This window comes from Schistocerca piceifrons, chromosome 3, assembly GCF_021461385.2.
Source record: "Schistocerca piceifrons isolate TAMUIC-IGC-003096 chromosome 3, iqSchPice1.1, whole genome shotgun sequence".
Classification (NCBI taxonomy): Eukaryota; Metazoa; Arthropoda; class Insecta; order Orthoptera; family Acrididae; genus Schistocerca; species Schistocerca piceifrons.
Window position 1 is genome coordinate 733,827,901 of NC_060140.1, and position 22,601 is coordinate 733,850,501.

Here is a 22,601-nt window from a genome sequence, read left to right on the forward strand (position 1 = left end):
AACCAAATGGGTCACTTGGATTTGCAGAGATTTCAAGGCCACCACTAATACCCCAACTGTCATCGATACCGGTCCTGTTACAAAATTCGAAGACATCATGGTGCACCTTTCATGGGGAAGATATTTTCGAACATTGACGTTCAGGGCACTTATCTTCAACTCCTTTTTGACATCACGCAGCGTTTTAACGATCGACACATCATTTGGCCTACTCCGCTACAACAAGTTTCCTTTCAGCATCGCCAGTACCCTAGTTATTTTTAACAATGCTTAGAAAACCTGGAAAAAATGCTTATGATTTAACAACCATCCTAGACGCCCTTTCCTCAGTGCTCTGGCAAGCCAATCTCAAGTGCAACAACTACAAATGCTGTTTCTTTGTGCCACAAACCGAATACCTTGGTCAAATCTTAAGTGACTCAGGAATGTCGCCCACACCACACGACATTCAGTTCTCCTAGAAACTTCCAGTACTTAAAGACACTAAACAACTCCAGTCTGCGTAACGTCAAGTAAATTAGTATAGACAACTTATACCGAATGCAGCAGAAACTCAGGGAAAATGCCATTTGAGATTGGACTCCAACATGTTTAAAAGCCTTCAGTGATCTACAACAAACTCCCGTTTGCCCAGTATGCTTTATGTCTTATGGCTCATCCAAGTTATTCTCTGTGGCAGCTGACACATCAGATTATGGCGTAAGCTGTGTTTCTGTCTTACGGAGTCATGGTGTGCAGTGCTGTATTGCGTTTATCTCCAAAACATTAATGCAGGTGCAACGAAACTACAGCTGGATAGAAAAGGAAGCCCCATTTTTCTGCCCTAAAATATTCCAAAAGTACACATATGACTGACAATATATAAGCCTCTTTTTCCATTGCTGAAGGTCGACTCAGATATTCCTACCATGGCAGACATTACGGTAGACATTGTTCCTGTCCAGTCACTCTGTGGCATCAAGTATTTTTACACTGCTCAACATGTCCTTGCAGACATCCTCTCCAGTTTACCGCTGGCACAGGACGCAGAATTTGACTCAGCACCGGATGTCTGTTTCCATACGCATACTAAAGTAGAGGAGGCAGTGTTTGCTCTCCCCTTAGGCATGATAGTCTTCATCCACTACTCCTCTGAGGACCTGCTCATCAAAGAAGTGCTCTGTCTACAGTTGGCCAACAAAACATAAATACCTGGACCACGTGGAAGCACAAGCCTTTCTGGTATGGGTGCCATGAGCTATCATCTCATAAAAGCATCTTTTTTTTACAGGAAGACAATAGTCACACCCACGTCGTCATACCATATCTTCTCACTCCTCCATGAGAGACACTGGGAGATTATTCTGACAGAATAGTTGGCTATGCAACATATATATTGCCAATGGAGTGACACCAGCATTGTCAACATGGTTGCAGCATGAGACTCCTGCCAGAGTCAATAGCTGGCACAGGCTCAGCGATACTTCCCCCGGCACGATATGTCATCTCTATGGAAGCACCTGCGTTTAAATGTAGAGGAACCCTCTTTAGGTTTTCATGTTTCATTGTTGTTGGTGCAGGTAGTGGCTTTCCATATGTGTCAGACATGTCATCAACTCATCAGTCCAAACGATTCAGGCACTGGAACGCATTTTTCCTATTGAGGTGCTCCCAGAAATTATAGGCACAAGCAATGGCCGCCTGTTCACGTCTTCTGAATTTTCCATTCTTTGTTCAAGGAATGGCACCACTTTGGTTTCTATGGCGCACTTCCTTCTAGCATCAGTTTGTCCTCACTTTCAGTTCATTACTAGACAAACTGCACCTACACCTCTTTTAACTTCATATCACTCCACCTCATAAGACGGAGTCAGTCCAACCAAGAGATTACATGCACAACCACATCGTTTGCAGCTTTTCATACTTCATACAAACCTGATTTACCCCTCTCCTTGGTAGTAAAGCCGGCACTGTTACTCTGTCAATCACGAGGTCTGGGTGCTGGTTTTCTACAAGAAACACCAATAATGGGTGCCAGTGGTGGACACAAACCTATTGGATCAAGCTATGTTACAGTTGCAACTACAAAGCCTGCTCCACATGTTGCAAACATTATCAACCAGCTGTACTCCTCTAACACACCAACTCCTTTTACCAATAGTCTTTCAGTCTTTAGTTGGAATACTTCCCTCCTAAGACCATGGGCAACGTCACCCTCCTGCCACCTCAATAGTTATGTGGCCTGTAGCTTTCAGCAGGGTTGGCCTTCTCTGACCCAGACACACACTGTAGGGTACATCGACCACTACCCTCCTGTTCGCCAAGTCCGCGATCAGTTGACGAGGAAGTTAGTGCGTACCACACCCACTCGAGGTGGTGGTGGGATGATGTGTAAGAGCTGCTCATCCTCTCTATAACAACGATTCTTATATCAGTGTCATACGAGTGGTCTAAGCCAGTGAAGCCACAGAGGCCATTTTAGCAGACGACAGACGGAAGATCGCCCAAGCTCAACAGACCGGCAAGGGACTTCATGGGAACCACCAGCGATCACTGGTGCTGCAGACCTACTTACTTCCGCAAGTCACGTGGTCATAAATGGATGTAGTTGAATTGTTGCACCACTGATACTGAGGCAATCCAGGCCAGTCTTTTTCTTCTAGTGCTCGCAGCCACAGACCTCTCGCTGAGAAAACCATCGGAACCGTCAGTGCTACACAACCGTCAGTCACCGCCTAATGTGGGGCCGCCAGTGACTACTCCAGGCGTCGTCAGGAAGTAGCTTCTATGCAGGAGATTGCAAAGGACATTGATATTGGTCATCACCATTATCTTACATTGTAACTGCTCCACTATAGAGTGAAGTCAGACCTTGACTTAATTCTTCAGTGGGGTCATATGCCCATATACGAACTTGTGTAAAATCAGTGATTACCACGAACTACTACACCCTTTTTTTGTAAATGACTTACTCCAGAAAGGAGCATTTGTTTATATATTCATTAATAAACTTAATAAACTTGTTCTGCCTTGTTTACCTGGGTGTGTTGAACTTTCTGGTTAATAGTTTGCATCTTCTAACAATTCACGCTTCAGATCCTCCGTTTTCCTCTGACCAAGTGCTTTTTCCTACAGAAGCCATGTCCTGATTACTTTTTTTTTCGAATCCTGGACTCTTCCCCTTTTCTTCTGGTAGATGAGTTGTGAATTAGTCGTCATCTATCGGTTAAAGCATCACAAAGTTATCAAGAACACCTCGTACCATCCGGAAAACATCGATCTTTTTAGCAGACCAAATCAGTTCTGCCTTAATTTTTTGTAGGTTCACCGGTTTCCATTTACTGCTTACACGTGTGGCATTAAGCGGTACACCCCAGATCATCCAGACTAACAAATCGGTATCCTTAGTGAATTAGATTCCCTTGCATCGGTCCGAACACTCATTTTTATACTTGCGTTTGGTGTGTACGCAATAAACACAGCACTCCACTTACTTAGGAGTTTTTCAGTGTTAATTACTCAAGTAAAGGGTAAAATATTTTATCTGATATGCTTTTCTCAGAGTAGGACTTGCAACCTACGTCCTCAATTATTTGCTTGACGTATTCCAATCTCTGTCTTCCTCTACAGTTTTTGCTCTCTACAGCTCCCTCTAGTACCATGGAAGTCATTCCCTCATGTCTTAGCAGATGTCCTACCATCCTGCCCCTTCTCCTTATCAGTGTTTTCCACATATTCCTTTCCTCTCCGATTCTGCGTAGAACCTCCTCATTCCTTACCTTATCAGTCCACCTAATTTTCAACATTCGTCTATAGCACCACATCTCAATGCTTCGATTCTCTTCTGTTCCGGTTTTCCCACAGTCCATGTTTCACTACCATACAATACTGTACTCCAGACGTACATCCTCAGAAATTTCTTCCTCAAATATTTTCCATAGCGAGTCTGCTTTTGATGTCCACCTTGCTCCGTCCGTCATTGGTTATTTTACTGCCTAGGTAGCAGAATTCCTTAACTTCATTGACTTCGTGACCATCAATCCTGATGTTAATTTTCTCGCTGTTCTCATTTCTACTACTTCTCATTACCTTCGTCTTTCTCCGATTTACTCTCAAACCATACTGTGTACTCATTAGACTGTTCATTCCGTTCAGCAGATCATTTAATTCTTCTTCACTTTCACTCAGGATAGCAATGTCATCAGTGAATCGTATCATTGATATCCTTTCACCTTGTATTTTAATTCCACTCTTGAACCTTTCTTTTATTTCCATCATTGCTTCCTCGATGTACAGATTGAAGAGTAGGGGCGAAAGGCTACAGCCTTGTCTTACAACCTTCTGAATACGAGCTCTTCGTTCTTGATCGTCCACTCTTATTATTCCCTCTTGGTTGTTGTACATATTCTATATGACCCGTCTCTCCCTATAGTTTACCCCTACTTTTTTCAGAATCTCGAACAGCTTGCACCATTTTATATTGTCGAACGCTTTTCCCAGATCGACAAATCCTATGTAAGTGTCTTGATGTAGAGATTGAAGAGTAGGGGCGAAAGGCTACAGCCTTGTCTTACAACCTTCTGAATACGAGCTCTTCGTTCTTGATCGTCCACTCTTATTATTCCCTCTTGGTTGTTGTACATATTGTATATGACCCGTCTCTCCCTATAGTTTACCCCTACTTTTTTCAGAATCTCGAACAGCTTGCACCATTTTATATTGTCGAACGCTTTTTCCAGATCGACAAATCCTATGAAAGTGTCTTGATTTTTCTTTAGCCTTGCTTCCATTATTAGCCGTAACGTCAGAATTGTCTCTCTCGTCCCTTTACTTTTCCTAAAGCCAAACTGATCATCACCTAGCGCATTCTCAATTTTCTTTTCCATTCTTCCTCCTTTCATCAATCAACTGAAGTATTTCTTCTGTTACCCATGGTTTCTTCGCAGCTACCTTCTTTGTACCTATGTTTTCCTTCCCAACTTCTGTGATGGCCCTTTTTAGAGATGTCCATTCCTCTTCAACTGTATTGCCTACTGCGCTATTCCTTATTGCTGTATCTATAGCGTTAGAGAACTTCAAACGTATCTCGTCATTCCTTAGTACTTCCGTATCCCACTTCTTTGGGTATTGATTCTTCCAGACTAATGTCTTGAACTTCAGCCTACTCTTCATCACTACTATATTGTGATCTGAGTCTATATCTGCTCCTGGGTACGCCTTACAATCCAGTATCTGATTTCGGAATCTCTGTCTGAAATCTTCCAGTATCTCCCGGCCTTTTCCAAGTATACCTCCTCCTCTTGTGATTCTTGAACAGGGTATTCGCTATTACTAGCTGAAACTTGTTACAGAACTCAATTAGTCTTTCTCCTCTTTCATTCCTTGTCCCAAGCCCGTATTCTCCTGTAACCTTTTCTTCTACTCCTTCCCCTACAACTGCATTCCAGTCGCCCATGACTATTAGATTTTCGTCCCCCTTTACATACTGCATTACCCTTTCAATATCCTCATACACTTTCTCTATCTGTTCATCTTCAGCTTGCGACGTCGGCATGTATACCTGAACTATCGTTGTCGGTGTTGGTCACTGAACTGTTCACAGTAACACACCCTCTGCCCTACCTTCCTATTCATAACGAATCCTACACCTGTTACACCATTTTCTGCTGCTGTTGATATTACCTGATACTCATCTGACCAGAAATCCTTGTCTTCCTTCCACTTCACTTCACTGACCCCTACTATATCCTTGTCTTCCTTTCACTTCACTTCACTGACCCCTACTATATCTAGATTGAGCCTTTGCATTTCCCTTTTCAGAATTTCTAGTTTCCCTAGCACATTCAAGCTTCTGACATTCCACGCCCCGACTCGTAGAACGTTATCCTTTCGTTGATTATTCAATCTTTTTCGCATGGTAACCTCCCACTTGGCAGTCCCCTCCCGGAGACCCGAATGGGGGACTATTCCGGAATCTTTTGCCAACGGAGAGATCATCATGACACTTCTTCAATTACAGGCCACATGTCCTGTGGATACACGTTACGTGTCTTTAATGCAGTGGTTTCCATTGCCTTCTGCATCCTCATGTCGTTGATCATTGCTGATTCTTCCACCTTTAGGGGCAATTTCCCACCCCTAGGACAAGACAGTGCCCTGAACCTCTATCCGCTCCTCCGCCCTCTTTGACAAGGCCGTTGGCAGAATGAGGCTGACTTCTTATGCCGGAAGTCTTCGGCCGCCAATGCTGATAATTTATCAAACTTTAGGCAGTGGCGGGGATCGAACCCGGGACCGAAGACGTTTTTGATTATGAATCAAAGGCGCTACCCCTAGACCACGGGTACAACCCTGATATGCCTATGTCATGATATTGAATACAAATCGTCTGTCACTCGTCGTGCGATGTCATATCACATCGTTATATTGTAAGTGTGTTTTCATCTGCCTGCATATTTCATGAACGGCACAGTACAACATGTTCAAACAGAACTAAAAGAATTTCAGATATGTCAATGGCATATGTGCACCAGGGTGAGTTCTTTTCACCCCATCCTCTGCAATGGACGTGAGATAGTAATCGCCGATTACAAGCGGGCAGTTTTAGCTTTTTGCTATGTGTTGCTGTCGTATTTTCTGCTACTTCACTAATTGGTGATAGTGACGTAATTAACTCTCTCACAGCCGCCGTGTCCGATATACATCTCTTGACACAATCGGCAAGTGTGACGTAGTTAAGAGAAGGGCGGGAGGGGGTGGGTGGAGAAGAATGCAGAAGCTCTTTTTTTGTTCCGTCGTCATTTTTGTATTACTGTCGCAATTCCGTTGCGTCAATCATTAACAATCGTACATTTAATAAGTGCGATCGCAATCCCTAAATACAGCGTATTTGGTATAACATGACGACTGTTTAAACTGTGGGTCAGTGATGTTATTACCCTTGTGCCCTCTGCATCGTTTTCCGTGACGCTGGGTTGTTGGAAGAGAATCTACTATTACTTAGCGTGCCCAACGTAGCGCTTTTCTGTCTCTGCGGTCTTTCACGAGCCTTTGACCTTTGACAAGCTGTTCATTCATAGTCTAGACGACTCGCCAGAAACAACACAATTTGGTCCACCCACTGCAAGCCCTGACTGCAACCATGATCGCTATCTCTCCAAACGTGTCACGTAAGCTTGTGGAGAAAATATTTTCAACTTATTCTCTCTAAACCTTTTTCCAGTTACTAGATTTCTCAACTGGGGTTTCTTTAAATTGTTTATCCTATAAAATGTAACTATACAATCGGTATATCCTTAAATGTACGGTTAAGAGAATTCGAAATTGGGGAATGAAACTCGATGCCAGTTACAAGGAAAGTGCATTGCAGTTATATGGATGACCTATTTACATTCTGAAGTTTTGTGCAGACATATGACAAAAGTTGATGGCGAGTATTTCATCTATAATGAGCTAGCCATGCAGAAGTTCTTACATCATGAGGTTAATAGGTTAATGGAATTTTATGGACAGGAGTTACTGAACGTCATGAACCAATGGGAAAATATATAGTGCTAATGAATATTCAGTCTTTACGTTTACCATTCATCTCATATTGTTAGTTCCCTATAAATGCCAAATGACGGAAGATTATTTTATCATAACTCCCTACAACTCACCTCTTATCCCCTAGCACTGTCTGAATGGTTTGTAGCATCTTCTCTTTTGTAATACTCTTGAAATCCAGTTTCATCCCTATTCCCGCACTGACCATCTTTGCCACGTTGTATCCTTGATCCCCAAAAAACGGTATTCCAATGAGAGGCACTCCATAGTATGCTGCCTCATTGAAACTTTGAAGTCCGCCCTGGGTGATGAATAGTCGCACGTTTGGGTGAGCTGCATCAGAAACATAACAGAACACGCATTAATCTTACAGAATACATACTGAGGCATATGAAAAATAGCGGCAATTGAAGCGTGTCAGTGGATTGGCTCTGAGAGTCGGACATCAGCGAGTAGTTGTTGTACAACTGAGTAATGCGTGGGATTTCTATGCCATATGCAGGGTGACCCGAAAAGTTCTCTATCATTTTAAAATTCAATACTTCACGGAATAGCGTAGATAGAGAGGCAGAAATTGACATATATGCTTGAAATGACATGGGGTTTTATTGAGACAAAACAGGTGTATAATATGACGAAAAGGTGGCACTTCGTATGACACAAAAGCAGTAATTAACATAAGAACATATTTTTAGCGAAAACAATGTTCTTTGTAACAAATGCTCAACCTGTTAGCCGTCATTCATCAACAATACCTATAGTCGAGGGACAATGTGGTGAACAGCATTCTACATTATAATAGTAGGTACGTTGAGAAAATGCCGTTGTATGTTGTCTTTCAGCATCCATAATGAGGTCGGACGTTCGCGGTAGACTTAAGACTTCAGGTAACCCCACAACCAATAATCACACAGATTAATGTCTGGGGACCTGGGAGGCCAAGGATGAAGGAAGTGAAGGCCCACCACGCAATCCTCACCAAACGATGTGCACAAGAAGTCTCTCATGCATGTAGCAATATGGGGTAGCGCGCCATCCTACTTGAAAGTCGTAACTTCTGGCAATGTTTATGAGATAGGTTATGGATAAGGCGATTCCATAATATATCGGCATACCCAGCACATAATGCGCATTCAGTGCGGTGTCCCCGACTTGTTCCTGTCAAGCGTCATCTGGTGGCTGGTTTGTATTTACAGTCATATTATGTAGCCCATCAACAGCTATCATTGACAACTGTTGATGTGTATCACAATATGCCCTGTAGTATGGCATTTGTTTGTATCATTATACATGAAATGTAAAAGTCATATTGTTGTTTTTTTTAATTTTCTTTGGTTAATGGTTGAGAACCGAAACCGGTCTGTATAAATGTGTAAAATACAATATGGCAAAGTAAACATGCATTTTCTTAAACAACTTCGTAACACTTGCGTGCTGATTGAACTCACCGCTAAAAATTCTAGACGCCCGCCTTTGAATTTCTTCGATGTCGTCCTTTAATTCGACCTGGTAGGCATTCAAAAGAATGTTCAAATGTGTGTGAAATCTTATGGGACTTAACTGCTAAGGTCACCAGTCCCTAAGCTTAGACACTACTTAACCTAAATTATCCTAAGGACAAACATACACACCCATGCCCGAGGGAGGACTCGAACCCCCGCCGGGACCAGCCGCGCAGTCCGTGACTGCAGCGCCTTAGACCGCTCGGCTAATCCCGTGCGGCAGGTAGAGATTCCAAAGACACAAACAGTGCTCAAGAATGGACCCCACTAGCGTTCTGTTTTATGGATGAGTTTCTTTTTTTATTTTTATTTTATTGAGTCATCAGTCTTCTGATTGGATTGATGCAGCCCGGCACGAATTCCTTCTTCTCAAAGTAGCACTTGATACCTACGTCCTTAATTATTTGCTGGATGTCTTCCAATATCTGCACTCTATAGCTCCCTCTCCCTTGGAAGTCCCCCGGATGTCTTAACAGATGTCCTATCATTCTGTCCCTTCTCCTTGTCAGTGTTTTCCAAATATTCCTTTCCTCTCCGATTCTGCGCAGGACCTTCTCATTCCTTACCTTACCAGTCCACCTAATTTTCAACATTCGTCTGTAGCACCTCATATCATATGCTTCGATTCTCTTCTGTTCCGATTTTCTCACAGTCCATGTTTCACTGCCATACAATGCTGTGCTCCTATAAATTTCTTCCTCAGGTCTACCTCAGGTATCTGACGTAGGTCTCTGATATTAGCGGACTTCTCTTGGCTAGGAATGCTCTTTTTGTCAGTTCTAGTCTGTTCGTGGTGTCTTCTTTGCTCCGTTCGTCATTGGTTATTTTTCTACCTAGGTAGTAGAATTCCTTAACGTCTACATATATGAGCTGAACTTTTCCAAAATTCTCCCAATGAAACGAAGTCGATCACTCGCTTTCGCTGCTGTAAACCTGACGTGCGCATTGCATTCCATATCGCTTTGCAACATTACACCTAGATATGTAATCTAAGTGACTGTGTCACTTGCACCTTACTGTTGCTGCATTAGAACATTACAGGACTGTTTTTTCTACACGTCTGTATTAAGTTACAATTTTCTACATTTAGAGTAAGCTGACATTCGCCACACAAACTGCAAAATTTTGTCTAAATCGTCCTGTGTGCTCCTACAGTCACACAACGACGATACCATCCCGTACACTACAGCGTCAACAGAAAACAGTCTTAAGTCGCTGCTCACCAGTCTGTTAGGTCTTTTACGTATATCGATAATAAAAGCGGTCCTGTCACACTTCCCTGGGTCATTGCTGACGATACCTTTGTCTTTGATGAATACTCGCCGTCAAGGATAAGGCACTGGGTTCTATTACTGAAAAAGTCTTCAAGACACTCACATATCTGCGAACCTAATCTGTATGTACAGACTTTCGTCAACAATCTGCAGAGAAACACCATGTCAAATGCTTGAGGAATATGGAATCTCCCTGTTATCCTCCATCAGTGGTTTGTATGATATCAAGTGAGAGAGGTTCGCAAGAGTGGTGCTTTCTAAAAGCTGATTTGTGGCCAGAGGCTATTATGTCCCAAGAAAATTTGTTATATTCGAACTCAGAATGTGTTCAAAAATTTTGCAGAAGACCGATGTTGGTCTGATTTATGTGGAACAGTTCTTTTACTTTTCTTTTATATAGGAGTTACCTAAGCCTTTTTCCATTCGCATGGGACTTCTCGTTGGGAGAGAGATTCACCGTAAATGCAGGCTAAGTAAGCGGTCAGTGCCACAGAGTGCTCTCAGTAAAACTGAACTGGGATTCCATCTAGAGCTGGTGATTCATTTCTCCCCAACTCTGTCAGTAGCTTCTCTACACCACGCATGCCAGTTTCTATCTCCCTCCATTAGGGAATTTGTACGACACTCAAACGACGGTATGTCTGTACGTCCTCTCGCGTAATTTCTTAAACGTGAAATTTAAAGTTGCAGCTTTCCTTTTCGTATAGCTCACTGTGTACTCCATGGTATTGACCTTTCCATCGTATCGACTTTGCCACTGGCGGGTCCAGTTTACAACCCCGCCCAATGACCCACCGACACTGTTTAATTATAAATGGTTCAAATGGCTCAGAGCACTATGGGACTCAACTTCTGAGGTCATCAGTCCCCTAGAAATTAGAACTAGTTAAACCTAACTAACCTAAGGATATCACACAAATCCATGCCCGAGGCAGGATTCGAACCTCCTGCGACCGTAGCGGTCTCGCGGTTCCAGACTGCAGCGCCTAGAACCGCACGGCCACTTCGGCCGGCTGTTTAATTATACCTGTCAGTCTTCACGCAGGGTGAAAGTTTCCTATCTTGAGGTGGCTGGCTTGTTCGCAAGTGTTCTCGTTGTACCAGTTCCCATTGCTGACTGCAATCAACCCAATGAATTGTTTCTAGTGTTTCCAGCATTCCATACTTGCCCAAAAATCAGTCATACAATAGCAAACATATTTGTTTGTAACTGGAACGCCTGAAGTTTGTTCAAGTCCCTCCACGTGTTTGTGAGTTGGCGGCATCCCTTTTGCCGTCTACCAGACTTTATACGGTGCAACTCATCTCAAAAGTGGCAAGCACTTCAGTCACGTCATCCCTGTCTGTCTTTTGAGATAGCTTCTCCCACCAGCTGTCTCGTCAGCAGCATCCGGTGACGAAGTATTACAGTATGTTGTTAATCACGAAGAGTTTTGTAGCAGAGGTATTCCCTGGATCGTGGTATTCATAGTGCTAAACACAATTTCACGTGAAATATCCAGAGCCAAAACACACTGTCTCCGGACCAATGTGCTCTGTGAGTCGGAAACCCATTACATGACCGCGAACCTCTATAATATTGCACTTCTTCTCATTTTGTGCTCCACTCTCAGCCACCGCCCATAACAAGATCCGATACCGTTAGAGTTGTGTGGTCTCTCAACATTTCCGTTCTCCACGGTGGTACGACCGCTGTCTCTTCAGCACAGCAGCTATCTCTAATCCACTTGTTGATGAGTGAGCGTATACTGACGGTCTCATAACTCTTCTTATTGTACAGCCTATGATACTTCCGCTTGGGCCGTTATCGTGCTACTCTGGTTTCCTTAGAAATGATTTCGTAGAGCGATGTGGTTTAGTCATTTTCTCATTAACCAATATTCGCATCTATACTCCACAAGCCACGTTAGGGTTTATGGCAGAGGATGCCATTCGTGCCGCTTTCATATCCCCTATCCTTGTTCCATTCGTGGATGATACACGGAAACAACAACTGTCAATAAACTTCTGTAGGAGATCTACTTTCTATGACTTTCTCGGCGTGGTCATTTCGCGAGACGTGTGCGGGAGGAAAGACTATGTTGCCCTTCTCTTCTCTGAATGTCCGCTCTCGGAATTTCAGCAGCAAACTTCTTCGTAATGTGGAACATCTCTCTTGAGCGTCTGTCACTTCTCTTTCCCTCCGGAACGCTCAGAGCACAGTAATAGCTTCATCATGTTACTCCTGCGCCATCAGAATATGTTACTTTCGTATTTTTTAAATGAATAATTTATGTAATATATTTTTATTATGTAATAATAATTATAATAATAATAATGAACCATGGACCTTGCCGTTGGTGGGGAGGCTTGCGTGCAACCACAACGGAGGGGTACCTGTTGAGAGGCCAGACAAACATGTGGTTCCTGAAGAGGGGCAGCAGCCTTTTCAGTAGTTGCAGGGGCAACAGTCTGGATGATTGACTGATCTGGCCTTGTAACATTAACCAAAACGGCCTTGCTGTGCTGGTACTGCGAACGGCTGAAAGCAAGGGGAAACTACAGCCGTAATTTTTCCCGAGGACATGCAGCTTTACTGTATGATTAAATGATGATGGCGTCCTCTTGGGTAAAATATTCCGGAGGTAAAATAGTCCCCCATTCGGATCTCCGGGCGGGGACTACTCAAGAGGACGTCGTTATCAGGAGAAAGAAAACTGGCGTTCTACGGATCGGAGCGTGGAATGTCAGATCCCTTAATCGGGCAGGTAGGTTAGAAAATTTTAAAAGGGAAATGGATAGGTTAAAGTTAGATATAGTGGGAATTAGTGAAGTTCGGTGGCAGGAGGAACAAGACTTTTGGTCAGGTGATTACAGGGTTATAAATACAAAATCAAATAGGGGTAATGCAGGAGTAGGTTTAATAATGAATAAAAAAATAGGAGTGCGGGTTAGCTACTACAAACAGCATAGTGAACGCATTATTGTGGCCAAGATAGACACAAAGCCCATGCCTACTACAGTAGTACAAGTTTATATGCCAACTAGCTCTGCAGATGATGAAGAAATTGATGAAATGTATGACGAGATAAAAGAAATTATTCAGGTAGTGAAGGGAGACGAAAATTTAATAGTCATGGGTGACTGGAATTCGTCAGTAGGAAAAGGGAGAGAAGGAAACATAGTGGGTGAATATGGATTGGGGGGAAGAAATGAAAGAGGAAGCCGCCTTGTAGAATTTTGCACAGAGCATGACTTAATCATAGCTAACACTTGGTACAAGAATCATAAAAGAAGGTTGTATACCTGGAAGAATCCTGGAGATAGTAAAAGGTATCAGATAGATTATATAATGGTAAGACAGAGATTTAGGAACCAGGTTTTAAACTGTAAGATATTTCCAGGGGCAGATGTGGATTCTGACCACAATATATTGGTTATGAACTGCAGATTGAAACCGAAGAAACTGCAAAAAGGTGGGAATTTAAGGAGATGGGACCTGGATAAACTGAAAGAACCAGAGGTTGTACAGAGTTTGAGGGAGAGCATAAGGGAACAATTGACAGGAATGGGGGAAAGAAACACAGTAGAAGAAGAATGGGTAGGTCTGAGGGATGAAGTAGTGAAGGCAGCAGAGGATCAAGTAGGTAAAAAGACGAGGGCTAATAGAAATCCTTGGGTAACAGAAGAAATATTGAATTTAATTGATGAAAGGAGAAAATATAAGAATGCAGTAAATGAAACAGGCAATAAGGAATACAAACGTCTCAAAAATGAGATCGACAGGAAGTGCAAAATGGCTAAGCAGGGATGGCTAGAGGACAAATGCAAGGATGTAGAGGCTTGTCTCACTAGAGGTAAGATAGATACTGCCTACAGGAAATTTAAAGAGACCTTTGGAGAGAAGAGAACCACTTGTATGAATATCAAGAGCTCAGATGGCAACCCAGTTCTAAGCAAAGAAGGGAAGGCAGAAAGGTGGAAGGAGTATATAGAGGGTTTATACAGGGGCGATGTACTTGAGGACAATATTATGGAAATGGAAGAGGATGTAGATGAAGATGAAATGGGAGATAAGATAGTGCGTGAAGAGTTTGACAGAGCACTGAAAGACCTGAGTCGAAACAAGGCCCCGGGAGTAGACAACATTCCATTAGAACTACTGATGGCCTTGGGAGAGCCAGTCATGACAAAACTCTACCATCTGGTGAGCAAGATGTATGAGACAGGCGAAATACCCACAGACTTCAAGAAGAATGTAATAATTCCAATCCCAAAGAAAGCAGGTGTTGACAGGTGTGAAAATTACCGAACTATCAGTTTAATAAGTCACAGCTGCAAAATACTAACGCGAGTTCTTTACAGACGAATGGAAAAACTAGTAGAAGCGGACCTCGGGGAAGATCAGTTTAGATTCCGTAGAAATGTTGGAACACGTGAGGCAATACTAACCTTACGACTTATCTTAGAAGAAAGATTAAGAAAAGGCAAACCTACGTTTCTAGCATTTGTAGACTTAGAGAAAGCTTTTGACAACGTTAACTGGAATACTCTCTTTCAAATTCTGAAGGTGGCAGGCGTAAAATACAGGGAGCGAAAGGCTATTTACAATTTGTACAGAAACCAGATGGCAGTTATAAGAGTCGAGGGGCATGAGAGGGAAGCAGTGGTTGGGAAAGGAGTGAGACAGGGTTGTAGCCTCTACCCGATGTTATTCAATCTGTATATTGAGCAAGCAGTAAAGGAAACAAAAGAAAAATTCGGAGTAGGTATTAAAATTCATGGACAAGAAGTAAAAACTTTGAGGTTCGCCGATGACATTGTAATTCTGTCAGAGACAGCAAAGGACTTGGAAGAGTAGTTGAACGGAATGGACAGTGTCTTGAAAGGAGGATATAAGATGAACATCAACAAAAGCAAAACGAGGATAATGGAATGTAGTCAAATTAAATCGGGTGATGCTGAGGGGATTAGATTAGGTAATGAGACACTTAAAGTAGTAAAGGAGTTTTGCTATTTAGGGAGTAAAATAACTGATGATGGTCGATGTAGAGAGGATATAAAATGTAGACTGGCAATGGCAGGGAAATCGTTTCTGAAGAAGAGAAATTTGTTAACATCGAGTATAGATTTAATTGTCAGGAAGTCGTTTCTGAAAGCATTTGTATGGAGTGTAGCCATGTATGGAAGTGAAACATGCACGATAACCAGTTTGGACAAGAAGAGAATAGAAGCTTTCGAAATGTGGTGCTACAGAAGAATGCTGAAGATAAGGTGGATAGATCACGTAACTAATGAGGAGGTATTGAACAGGATTGGGGAGAAGAGAAGTTTGTGGCACAACTTGACTAGAAGAAGGGATCGGTTGGTAGGACATGTTTTGAGGCATCAAGGGATCACAAATTTAGCATTGGAGGGCAGCGTGGAGGGTAAAAATCGTAGAGAGAGACCAAGAGATCAATACACTAAGCAGATTCAGAAGGATGTAGGTTGCAGTAGGTACTGGGAGATGAAGAAGCTTGCACAGGATAGAGTAGCATGGAGAGCTGCATCAAACCAGTCTCAGGACTGAAGACCACAACAACAATAATAATAATAACAGTTTTAATAATATGTAATAATTTTAATAATTTTATAATAATAGGTAATAATAATAATAAGCTAATATGTGATGCAATTTTTAATTTCTATATTAATTGCTATATTACTGTGGAGAGTATCTGTTAGTGTATTGGATTAAATAAGGACCGTCATTAATACTGATTAGTGATTAAGTTGATACTGACAAAGTGAACAACACATCTGCTAACACTTAAAAAATTTCTGGTGCACTATGCTTAAAGAAAGAGCGGGAAGACAGTTCATAATGGACTGTTATCAGGTAAATCTGTTGCATGACACCCCTATTGTTGAGAATATTCAGGAAGCATTGGCTGGGAAACTACACCTTGTGATTGCAGTGCTGTGCTAGACAGCCTCTGAGTATGGAGGTAAGAGAGTGTTCTGTTTAAATAAATCATCTCGCCACGCTGTAGTAAATATTGTATTTCCAAAGATGGACGGAGAGATGTTTCATCATCCTTATTTGTGGTCACGATAGTAAGAAATGTGCAAAAACAAAGACTAGCGGTTTCCTGATTTTTCTATTAGAAGACTACAGTATTATAACCACAAAGTTTTATTCTTAAACTCTTGTTCAATACTGTTCGTATATTCGTTCAGTTCTTACCTATGAAACTCTTTTCTGGGGAATGAACACTCAAGATACAAACCTGGTCTACATAATATTGATAATGGGTCATAACATTAACAAAGAACCGTAGCCATTATCACTGCATAGATCCGTTGAAAACTTTGGACTTTTAGCTGCACTATGTGAATGCATTTACCAATCAGTTACACATTTCATAAATATCCTTTATTATTGCTGCGCAGCTGCTCTATTATGACCTTGGAAAAACATCTAGACTGAAAATAAATTAACCAAAAAAGAATAAACAATAACTCAGAACATCATTTTCACCAACGAAAAAACTGAACATTTTTTGCTAAGTATATAAAAAAGACTACTGAATCAAAGTTATTTTAAAAGACTTCTAAACAGAACATTTAAGCAGTACGTTTTATACAGTGAGAAATTGCTTAGATAACAAAGAAATTTGATAAAATAATGTGACACTAGTTAATAATAATGAAACATTTCTATCCTTTCGAAACACACTTTCGCACGACTACGTAGTTCCTTTTTTCTGAAATGTCTTACAACAAAGATTTGCAATGGATACTATTAAAATTTTATTCTTTTTCTGGTCTCAATATTTGATACATCACGGGAGGGGATGGTGAGTTGGGGGTAGGGGGGCATGCTGACTCAATTTTTGAGGCAAGCGTATGGGAAGTTGCGTTACAGAAAATGGAAACCATACATCATGGTCCCGGTTCTGGTGTCAGCCGACAGTATGTGTATTGCGTGCCCGGTGTGTGCAGTGATTGGTGGTGAGAAATGAGCAAACAGTTTAGCGGTAGCTTTTTACGGAATGATATTCGCAAGACTATGTTAACATAACAGCATTGTACACTGAGGATAAATTGGAATAGGATGTGCTGTTTTTAATCAGTTGGTCAGTTATTCAGGAGGGTGGAGATTCTAAACCTCAATAGGCCGTCATGGTTTCGGTTTTCCGTGATTTCCCTAAATTACTTCAGGCAAGCGTCTTGATGGTTCCTATTACGTATCATATCCTTGACAAGCAAGACCTGGAGACAAGTAAATGCTTGTATGTGTGAATTATGTTTTAGTTCTTAAACTGCAATACCATTACAGGTCCAATGTCCTGATCCATAGGTGAATAAAACTAGCGCTGTTACTCCTACTAAGTACAGTAACAGTACTTTGAAATCATTACAGCGATGGAGAAGAATTGTCAACAATAAGCAGGTATCCAGGCTGAAATCCTGACCTGGAACTCAAGTTATGGCGAATCAACCATACGGTTCCCAAGTAACCATTACTTCTTTTTGGAGACAAAGAAATCATCGGCTTACTGGAGGACTTACCCAACACATCCTGCTGAGGGAGCCACTTGGCGACCATGACGTTGGCGGGCTTTCCCGGTAGGGAGTCGTCCTCAAACTTCCAGAGCACCCTCTGTGGCAGCTGTGAGAAAGCTTCCAGCAGAGCTCGCAGTGTGTCGCCGGGGAGGCTGCTGCTCTTCACGTTTGAGCCAAGGCTGAAGTAGATGGCGCCCTGCTTCGCTCCGTCAAGAAAGCGCTGTATGTCCTGTTAGACAAATAATTTCAGCAGGTAAGACTGTTTACCTCCGACCGTCATGTGCCTCATAGAGTACTTTTATTTGTTTTCTAATATCATTTTACTACACAGTGAAATGTCAGAAGACTCTGGACGGCACTTTCCGAGTAGTAGTGTAGTAAAATTAAGTCAAAGTCACAGTTATGAACATCTTTTAACATTATGATCTAAGATTTATTAGAATACAACCTCAGCTTAAAGAAAGAAATTGAGACACTCCACTCACTTTTTTTCCAGAAATTCCACATTTCAGAAGTATAAACAGCATAGTAAAAGAAGACGACTGAAATACTCCACTCAGCACCAGGTAATCTATCTCCATAATTAATGCGCTATACGAACCTGACACTAGATTCGGGGATGACTTGCATCCTGGTAGTGCCTTTGTTTACCAATAGGTATGTTTGGTTGTACTTGAAGATGTGCCTCTACTGCTAAAACCACATTTACACATTGACATTGTTCCTCACAAGAGACTTACAATCATACTGCTCATCCATGCAGTGGAGTCTGAATTGTGCGAATGAATTCGTGACTTTCTGCCAGAAAGGTCACAGTTTGTAGTAACTGACGGAAAGTCATCGAGTGAAAGAGAACTGATCTATCGCTCCCCATAGAAGTATTTCAGGCCCTCTGCTGTTCCTAATCTATACAATCGATTTAGGAGACAATCTGTCATTTACGGTCTAGTAAGTCGTCAGAAGATCAGAACCAGTTCCAAAATGGCTTAGACACGATATCTACATGGAGCGAAAAGTGGTAGTTGCATGTAAACATAAAAAGTATGGGGTCTTGCACATGAGCACTAAAAGGGATCCGTTAATTTTCGATTAACCAATAAATTCCATAGATTTAAAGGCTGTCCATTCGACTAAATACTTAGATATGACTGTTTCGAACAACTCAAACTAGAACCATCACAGAGAACACGTTGCAGCGAAGTGAACTAAACAATGCATTTTATTGGCGTAATTATTATCCGAAGCTGTTATTAATTATGCATGTGAATCATATGTTTACTTGTTAATTGTATAGTCCGGTCTTGCTGCGAAGCTACAAACGGAAATTTTTCTAGCGGTGCATAAGAGTTCCGTGAGAAGCTGCGATGGATGACCTATCAACGGCCAATTTTAAAGAAAATATGTATTGAAACACCAGAAAAAAACGGTCCTAATGCCTCTCAGGAGAGACATCCTTTATGTGGATCACGAGCCATTTATTAATAATGTTTATAGCATGCCAGATAGCATTGCACGTCGCTCAGTGGACCTCTCGATTGGCCGTTGATAGGTCATCCATCGCAGCTCCTCACGGAACTCTTATGCACCGCTAGAAAAATTTCCGTTTGTAGCTTCGCAGCAAGACCGTACTTTTTAAACTGTTATTTTCTGAAGACTATACAATTAACAAGTAAACATATGAGTCACATGCATAATTAATGACAGCTTCGGATAATCTGTTGACGTTTAACGTACTGGGAATAGGAAAGTGAAGAAGGGAAATGTAATGAAGTTATGTAGTGTTCATTACATCCTAAACAAGATAGGAAAGATGGTGGTAGTATAGTAGTCTTTCGAGGCCATAAATAGTTCAATGTAATCACATCAGTAAAAATGGGCATACCTGTGGCAGTGGGTTACTCTTTCCTGTGATATGAAGTCCTGTCATTTGTATTACGTTGGGCTGCAGCGGCTTTGGATAGCCGGTGCAGTAGTGGTTGTTGGCGAGCAGCAGGCTGATGTTGTACTGCAGCTCATGAATGCTGTGGAGTTCGCTGCCGAAATGTTTTCTCATTGTCTCATCCTGCCTTGGCCCAAAGTCTCCGGGCATCCGGAAGGACTGAAGGGTGTCGTAAGCGTTGTGAGCTCTCTCCCAGAAAGTCATGTGGTCCGTGTAGGTGGACTGGAACTCGGGGAAGTAGGCCGGGTTCACGGGGTTGCCCACGATGCGGTGCAGGTGCGGGTACAGCTCCGCCGACCAGAAGCCAACCACGGGAGGAGCGCCCAGCTTCTGCACCATGCCGAGGTAGCAGAAGTGTAGGAACAGCTCCATGATTACCACGTCGAATTTCTGACCGTACCTGCAGCAAATGACGACGATGCTGTGACTAAGCGCTTCAGCCTAAAATTTTTACCGACAAAAACACATGATTTATTTCCAAAACAATTTTGGTGGAATACTTCAAGTGTTCGGCATCGTATCAACAATGATTTTTGTCCCATTTCTCCCTGTTGCCTACGCATAATTACGCAAATCTTTAGTCTCTGTATTTTTCCAACAGGGAACTAGCTACCGTCTCCGTTTTGTAGTGGAGGCAGTTATGTCTTAATAAGGTGTAACAGCCAAAGCGCATTACATGGTCGAATTTTACTGAAATATCTGAACTCTGCACATGCAACCATGTCTCTACCAGTAATGCCGTTGTCAGTATAGACAGTCATCCTCAGTAGCTTTAGCGCTGAAAGTAGCAATATGTACTATAACTACAGTTACTCTGAATGCAGAATTCAAAAGAGATGGGCTAAACTTAAGCTATGCGTTGAAGTTCCAGTCAAGTAGAGGGTTCCACAAATCCTATCAGTTTTTCAATGTAGGCCATGAAGAACCGTAAGATAGCAGAAATTCAAAAGGTTGACGTCTGCAATATCTTATTTTCGTATTAGGTGGCACTCATTGATATTAATATTTTAAATATCGTCCGTCCCCATCATTTTCTTGATCTTAAGCGTGAGTGCAATGACCGAATAGCTGAATGTGTGCAAAATCTGTGGAATAATCACAAAATGATAACTCATGCAGAATAGGTCGCTACAAGCTCTTAATACATAAAATTGGAAAATAGCTTGTGAACTGCGAGAAGAAAATAAAAGTTTACAGAGGTATATGAACGAGTACACGAATTGAAATAAATATTTATTCAGTAATGGAAGTAGATACGACTGTCTTAAGATGAAATGAAAAGGTTTAAGTCTCACTGTAAAAATAAAATAAAAATGAAAAGATAAGCCCGAAGGAGTGAAACAACGAAATTGCGCGCAATACTAATACTCAGGCGCGAAAATGAAGTACATACCTATAAAGCAGTTGGCAAATGACCGAATTCATGTTTTGTATATTAACGAATGTGTAAGGTTTTATACACACAAAAGACAGTAATTTATTCTGGAAAACTCATCATGCAGCTTTATCAAAAAATTGAAATCGAAGAAATTAATTCTATTCTATACAATCACTCAAGGACCTCTATCACATTCGTTGTCTTCTAATAATGGGTGAGAAACAATGATGATAGTAAATAAAGTTTATTGTCTCTATAAAATGCCAATAGTAATGGTTTTCCAGTTTAACTAATAAATTGCCAGAAGGGAAACAAAAAGTTCTGTGCTCGATCGTTCTTTCTTGGCCTTTTCTTTCTGGAATGTATCATGATTTATACAAAGATTACACTTACTGGACTACTTCCTTCACAGCCGGAAATTGGAACTGAGCTTCACAGTCAGATACAGCAACCCCTCCCATGAAGTTCGCGGCATCGAACTTCGGAAGTTGAGACAACTGGAAGAAATCGACATCTCTTTTCCACTTTTCGTACATGAAGGATACATCGACTTGGGTAGTGTTTGGCGGTGGATCCTGCAAGGTAAGTAAAATGTAAATCAACACAAATCATAGAATACCCCTGCAAAACAAGTTCAGAAAACACTGAAGTTTTTCTCGCGCTTATTTCCTTGGATAATCTTGTTAGGTAATGTGTGTGACTAGGGCCACCCGTCGGGTAGACCGTTCGCCGGGTGCAAGTCTTTCGATTTGACGCCATTTTGGCAACTTGCGAGTCGATGGGGATGAAACGATGATGATTAGGACAACACAACACCCAGTCCCTGAGCGGAGAAAATCTCCGACCCAGCCGGAAATCAAACCCGAGCCCTTAGGACTGACATTCTGACGCGCTGACCACCCAGATACGGGTGGCGGGCGTTAGGTAATGAAAGGAGTACTTGATAAGAAGGTACTTTAAGAGAAGACCTGTGGGTCGTATTTCCTATTTCTCTGGTTAGAAAGCTTTCAGATAGAAAATATGCGAGCGTTTCGTGTGACTGTACCAAAAAAAGGACCTCAAATTTACAAGTCATTCTCGTATCGCGTATCGGAAACAAACACAAAAAAACTCTTTAAAGTTTACTAGCCTACATCTAAGCACGTTGAGCCGAGCGCGGCTCGTGTTCATGACGTTGATTGCTTGGCATCTTGTCATTGCGGTTATGGCATCTCTTTCTTATTCGATTTACTGGCGTCACTAAGTTGCTGGCTTGCCTGCCTGTGAGTGGCAGCAGCAACGCTTATCGGTAGTGCATACTGTGGTACCATCTTTGTAGCGGCCTCTAGTATTTCCGAGCCGTCGTGTGTCGAGGGAGTGAGTTGGGACGGAGCAGCAGTGAGGTCTGGACAGCCAGTACTCGTCCGACCGCCGGCGACACACGTGTACTGTCCGACGGAAGGATGTGGTCGCGA

The 22,601-nt window shown here is 42.0% G+C and overlaps 1 protein-coding gene across 1 annotated transcript in view; it reads right to left on the reverse strand.

Annotated features, from left to right (window-relative positions):
• The window catches only part of LOC124789505 (UDP-glucosyltransferase 2-like), a 105,246-nt gene that overhangs the window by 9,747 nt on the left and 72,898 nt on the right, over positions 1-22,601 (reverse strand). The window contains 4 exon segments of the mRNA XM_047256890.1: positions 7,638-7,857; positions 17,837-18,059; positions 19,713-20,169; positions 21,541-21,722. Of these exon segments, the coding sequence (XP_047112846.1) occupies positions 7,638-7,857; positions 17,837-18,059; positions 19,713-20,169; positions 21,541-21,722 (1,082 nt within the window).